At 43.8% G+C, this 5,998-nt stretch overlaps 1 protein-coding gene across 1 annotated transcript; it reads left to right on the top strand.

The window, feature by feature from the left end:
- The first annotated feature begins 2,462 nt into the window (after positions 1-2,462).
- On the top strand, positions 2,463-5,092 carry DKK1 (dickkopf WNT signaling pathway inhibitor 1). Its single transcript, XM_029200850.1, has 4 exons — positions 2,463-2,880; positions 3,111-3,273; positions 4,439-4,582; positions 4,706-5,092. Exons 1-4 carry the CDS (start codon positions 2,635-2,637, stop codon positions 4,957-4,959), a joined length of 807 nt encoding a protein of 268 aa, XP_029056683.1. The 5' UTR covers positions 2,463-2,634; the 3' UTR covers positions 4,960-5,092.
- Positions 5,093-5,998: the final 906 nt, after the last annotated feature.

The following is a 5,998-nucleotide window of genomic DNA, read 5'->3' as shown; positions in this document are numbered from 1 at the left end:
GGGAGCAAGACTGAATTTATGCAACATGCCTTTTTGTTGAAGTTTTCCTTTTACTGATTAAACTGTTGCACTTTTTTTTTTGGCCTCTAGACAACGGTTTCATTTGTGAATACAAGTTCTTAATGGACTAAATTCGTTAAATGTTTTAACATTTACCATCTCTTCCAAAAAGAGGAAAAGAAATTGGCTTTCAGTGTGGCAAAGCATATTGTATATTTAAATAGGAGAATGGGAGTAGGAAGAAATATTTTAACCCATCCCAAGGGCATGGGATTCTTTCTCCACATTTCAACATTCTACGAATTTAAGACAGACTCTAGACTTTCTACCACACGGAAGGTACTCAACACATTGATTACTGACATTGTTATCAATATTCTGCAGGTGATAATATGGCACCTAAAATCCCCTATGCCTTCACCTTTTGACCCTACAATACCTCTCCATCTATATAAACTTCATGTTGGCTGAGGGTCATGGCATATCTGCCCAGGGGAGACCTGGTTCATTGCTGATTCTCAACAAAAGGTGTATTGGCTTGTTCATTTCTTAGGCTCATTTTTAAAAAGCCAATATAAACAACCGCCCCTTTTTTTCCGAATTTCAATTTGTTCTAAAGATTTTTAGAGTAGTAGCCAAGTCTAAGTTACTGTACATGTTCTTAACAAAAATCTAAAGAAATATGTGCGAGTTAATCCATGTTGGAATTTTAAGAAGGAATTATCAGTAAACCAGAGGAAATTTCACAGGATAGATAGAATTTAGGATAGCGGAGGGGCACCAGTGCAAGTAGAGGCATTATTAAATAATTGTTTAGAAGATATTCTTAATATGACCTTTGAAACCCAAGAAATTAGAACACAGAGGATTACAAATTTGTTTTTAAAACTACCCCTTCCTCTCTTAACTTTAGGATTATTATACTACTGCAAGACAACCACTGGCTACACTTGGTGGCGGTCCCAGTAATCAATATAGTAGGTCGGTATGTAGTGATTATAAATACCCTGGAGGTTAGAGGAGCACAAAATAAATACACCCTAGGCTTTTTCATTCAACAATGATTATTCAATCATCTCTTTTTCTAAATTCACGTAGCAGTTATCCATCTTCTGATACTTATAACATCAACCTGCTTTAAAAAGAACTGTGTACATTTCTTATCTGTATTATTACTTTAGTTAGAATATTTGTATTCAATGCACCCCCGCGCCCCCCCTCCCCCCCACCCCCCCCCCCCACACCCAGAGGGCAACAACGTGAAGGATAGCCCATTGCCAGGGCACTAGGCTTCCAATATGTTTTTGTTGAATCAATTATTTGCAATGCATGAGCAGGACGGCATTCTTACACACTAGCCTTACTTTATTATTTTTATACACTGACTTACATGACGACAAATTCACTTTCAGCTTCCCCTTTCCAGAAGCTAGTCTCTTATCTCCCTAGAGCGGGTATTCCCTGATTCCGGGAACCGTCTGAGTTGGGATCAAACACAGGCGTTCAGAAGCTTTGCAATATGAAATACTAATGAGAAAGGCGCTAAGACTTAAGGGTTTCTTATCTCCCTGCGTTAACCCGCCGCTGAGAAGGGGGAATCAGGGAAGGACCACTGACCCAGCCGTTGGACCCTGTCCGCTTTCGCTCCTGCCACTTTGATCTTGCGCGTCTGCCTAGTCAAGTTCATCTACTGCCGCGACTGCTCAGATTCAAAGAACATTAAATAGCTTGATTATCGGATGGTCATTTCCCTCTTCCCTCCACCCCTGATCTAATGTCCAAACACCAGTCTCTCGCCTCCCTCTCTAAACTTCCCATCAAAAGAGAATTAGTTCTTCCTTCTTACCCTCGTTTGATGTGCAAATGTCCTCCTCTTTGTACATTTTTCTCGTGGGGGCGGGGGGGAGGGGAAGAAGGGGGGTGGAATTGAACGAACTTAAAACCGAGGATCTCACCCCAAATCTGCAAACCGTGGCTCTAAAGGGTTAATCAGCAACTTGCAAGGGCCACCTGGCCCTCTCGCTGAGACGTTTTGGTAGAGACTTTGAATTACTGATCTGGTTGTATTTAATACTGAATATTATTTGTGTGCACAACGAAAAATAGTACTGGCGTAAAGAAGAAAGGAGAAAAGTGGTTTTGCAGAGAATATCACAATGCCTGGCTGAAAAGTATTTCAGATCCCAATGCCCCTACCCCTACTGCAAGGCAAGGGCACCCGAGTTCCTCCCACTTCCCGCATTTATTAAAGTTGTCTCCTCTAATGCTCACTGATTACCATCACCCCGAAGGTGAGCTGGGCAGGGGAACGACTGCGCAAGGGAGGGGCGGGGTGAAGAGTGTCAAAGGCTCCCCTTCATGTACACAAACACACCCCCTTCCAGCCCCTCCCAACGCTTTGAAATCCCAACCCGGCTTTGTCGTCTCCCCCCCGAGGGGCCGGAATGCTCACAGCCCACAGTATAAAGGCAGCCGCGGTGGCGGTGGCGGAGCAGAGCCCCGTAGTCAGGACTCTGGGACCGGTGGAGGCTCTCGGAACCCTGGCTCTGCAGCTGCGCCAGCACAGCTTCGTGGGATCCAGGCTTGCAAAGCGACATTCCTCCTTTCTCTTTGTCTCCCTTGAGTCCTTCTGAGATGACGGCTCTGGGCACAGCGGGTGCTGCCCGGGTGTTGGTTACCCTAGTAGCTGCGGCTCTTTGCGGTCACCCTCTGTTCAGAGTCAGTGCCACCTTGAACTCGGTTCTTCTCAATTCCAACGCCATCAAGAACCTGCCCCCACCGCTGGGCGGCGCTGCCGGGCACCCAGGCTTCGCAGTCAGCGCTGCTCCGGGAATTCTGTTCGAGGGCGGCAACAAGTACCAAACCATTGACAACTACCAGGTGAGAAGGGCCTTGGGGACCTGGGGACGCTGTGACCCTGAAGAGGTCTTATTGGGGGAGGAGGGCGTAGAACGTGCTGTGTGCAGTTCAAGGCACATTTGGAAACTCTGCCTTTGGGAGCAGTGGGCGGCAGCAGCTTTTGGAGAGGTGGACAGAAAGGGACTATGAGTCCAGGAGTGTGGTGCCTGGCTGCCCAGGTGCCTCACCCTCTCCTGGCCCCCTTTCCGCAGCCGTACCCGTGCGCCGAGGACGAGGAGTGCAGCACCGATGAGTACTGCGCGAGTTCCACTCGCGGAGCGGGTGCAGGCGCGCAAATCTGTCTCTCCTGCAGGAAGCGCCGAAAACGCTGCATGCGTCACGCTATGTGCTGCCCTGGGAATTACTGCAAAAATGGTGAGTCGGGTAGCTTCCTTTCGGACTCAAACCATCCCGCGCTTATGCGCCTACAGTTGGGAGACAATGCTCTCAGCTTTCAGAACGCTGTGGCACCACCTGCAAATGGCAGTTCAGCGTGCGAGGTTCCCCTGAAATGTTTTCAGGTTAGTGTTTAACCAGGGAGCAAAGAGAAGTACAGAGATATTGGAGCTCCTTATCTCCCTTTGTGCCCCCTCGATTACTTAACACGACGTCTTACCTCAGAGTGGGCCCTTCCATAAAAATTTGTCTAGAGACAGCCTTGATACCATTTGAGAAAGAAGATGGGGAGGGAGGTGGAATTATACAGAGACCAAGGAAACCAGACTGGGCGTTTAGTTGCCTTTTCCATTTTTTCTTATGGTACCTCTCACAGCTCTGCCAGACTAGCCTCTCCCTCAAGAACCCTGTTCAAACTGTTGTCAATCAGAAGACAGAGTGATTTATCTGTGCTGGCCGTTCTTAAAGATCTTGATGCCCTCACATCCAGGCTTCTCCCTTCTCTGCCTCTACCTCCTGCTACCTTAAAATAAGTACTCCTCCCCCCAACCACAGATCCACAAAAGTTTAATGTCTCAAAGAGGTAGACTCAGCCAAAGAAGTCTCCAGAAATAAACTTAAGGGTGGTGATCCTCCTTAGGACCCAGCAATACTCCGGGTGAACTAACTAAATCTCTGTAATATAGAAATTATACAGTAAAGTAACTGGTGGTAAAGAGTGTAATCTTCCAGGCAGCAGGCATTGCATTTGCTTAACTTAGTCTGGCAGTACCTATATAGCACCAAGGGCAGAGAAGTTATTTTTAAAAACAATTTTTTAAGTGACTGATTTTATTTTTCTTACCCCAAGGGTGATATTAAAATGGGCAGACATTTCACTGCCACTACCGCAGCTGGTGGGAAAGTATTTTAAGTGGCTAGATTGGGGATGTTACATGTGAGTGCACAGTGTACAGACTGATGCTTCTGTCCATCTGGGGAGTTTTGCTTTAACACTTGGAAGGAAGTTTGGCTCGTGTTTAAATTAACCTCACTACAGTGAGGTATCTCAAATTGGTGCAGGCATGACGGACTGCCACTGTCACAGCTATTAGCAGTAACAAATTACAGCTCAGGAGTTAATCACTATCTCCTGTTTCCTTAGGAATATGTATGCCTTCTGATCACAATCATTTCAATCGAGGAGAAATTGAGGAAACCATTATTGAAAGCTTTGGTAATGATCACAGCACCTTGGATGGGTACTCCAGAAGAACTACACTGTCTTCAAAAATGTATCATACCAAAGGTAGGTTAAAGTATCTGAAGACTCATTCTTCTCTGCTAGCACATCAGTAGTGACTTTCAGATCACCTTAATGAAATAACACAGGCTTAGCAGTGACCATGTACTTTTCCTGGTGTCTTCCTAGGACAAGAAGGTTCTGTCTGCCTTCGATCATCGGACTGTGCTACAGGGTTGTGTTGTGCTAGACATTTCTGGTCCAAGATCTGTAAACCTGTTCTCAAAGAAGGTCAAGTGTGCACCAAGCACAGGAGAAAAGGCTCTCACGGGCTGGAGATATTCCAGCGTTGTTACTGTGGAGAAGGTCTGTCTTGCCGGATACAGAAAGATCACCATCAAGCCAGTAATTCTTCTAGGCTTCACACCTGTCAGAGACACTAAGCCAGCTGTCTGAACACAGTGGACTCCATTTACATAATATATGCTATGAAAACTGTTTGTGACTTTTGTGAGCTCAATCCTTAAGGATGTACAAATTCTGTGGTTACAGTTAAGCATTCCAATAATACCTTCCGAAAATCTGGAGTGTAAGAGCTTTGTTTCTTTGTGGAACTCCCCTGTCATTGATTGCAGTAAATTACTGTGTTGTAAATTTTCAGTGTGGCACTTACCTGTAAATGCAACAAAACTTTTAATTATTTTTCTAAACGTGCTGCATTGTCTATTGTTCCTCGTTATGTAAATGTTTGTATACATTGTTATCTTGATTCTGATAAATACTCTATATTGAAATAAATACTTTCAACCTATTCCATATTGAATTGAAATAAATACTTTCAGCTTATACTTCTTAAATGCAAAACCCTTTCCCCTTTTAATTCTGGAATCTAGAATGTAAGGAGCTTTTGGAATGACAAGTGATAGGTATGTAAGATTTATCATGAAAATATTAGCTTATTTTCCAAAATGTACTCTCAGTGCTTAGATTATATTTATCTCTCGGCTGTGATAGTCCTTGAAATAAAATTTAACTTTTAATACCATGAAATATTACAAGTATAAATAAATTTTGGCAGTGTGATCTTAGAGGGCTGTTATGTGTGTGCTGTGTGTTTGTGTGTGTGTAAATACAGTTGACAAATACATGCAGATTTTGTACCAAATTAGTCAACTTGAAGTATCTTAAATACTACTTCATGCCAGGAAGACTTGGTTCCAATTACTTTGATTTTTAAATAATTATTACCTAAAAATCACAAATCCTCTCTCATTTTGTTCTTTGCTTCTCTTGCTAGATGAACTGAATACTTCCGTTTTTCCTCAACCAGAAATCTGTTCATTGGAAGAGGATAGGGGTATATTGTTTAAAAGAAAACTCATAGAAATGAAGTCTAAACTGGTTTTGTATTTTCATTTGCCAACTTTGATACTGACAAATCTGATACTGGGGAAGGAGAGAGCAACTGTCCCAGTTTACACT

This window comes from Monodon monoceros, unplaced genomic scaffold, assembly GCF_005190385.1.
Source record: "Monodon monoceros isolate NGI ecotype Baffin Bay Population unplaced genomic scaffold, NGI_Narwhal_1 Super_Scaffold_4, whole genome shotgun sequence".
Taxonomy (NCBI): Eukaryota; Metazoa; Chordata; class Mammalia; order Artiodactyla; family Monodontidae; genus Monodon; species Monodon monoceros.
The sequence above is the reverse complement of the archived record's forward strand: the minus strand, read 5'-3'. Positions and strand labels throughout refer to the sequence as shown.

Bases quoted from the DNA above. Each gene is read 5' to 3' on its own strand.
- DKK1 (XM_029200850.1), top strand. From the start codon at position 2,635: ATGACGGCTCTGGGCACAGCGGGTGCTGCCCGGGTGTTGGTTACCCTA. The intron at 2,881-3,110 runs GTGAGAAGGGCC...CCCTTTCCGCAG, and splicing joins AAACCATTGACAACTACCAG to CCGTACCCGTGCGCCGAGGA. The intron at 4,583-4,705 runs GTAGGTTAAAGT...GTGTCTTCCTAG, and splicing joins AAAAATGTATCATACCAAAG to GACAAGAAGGTTCTGTCTGC.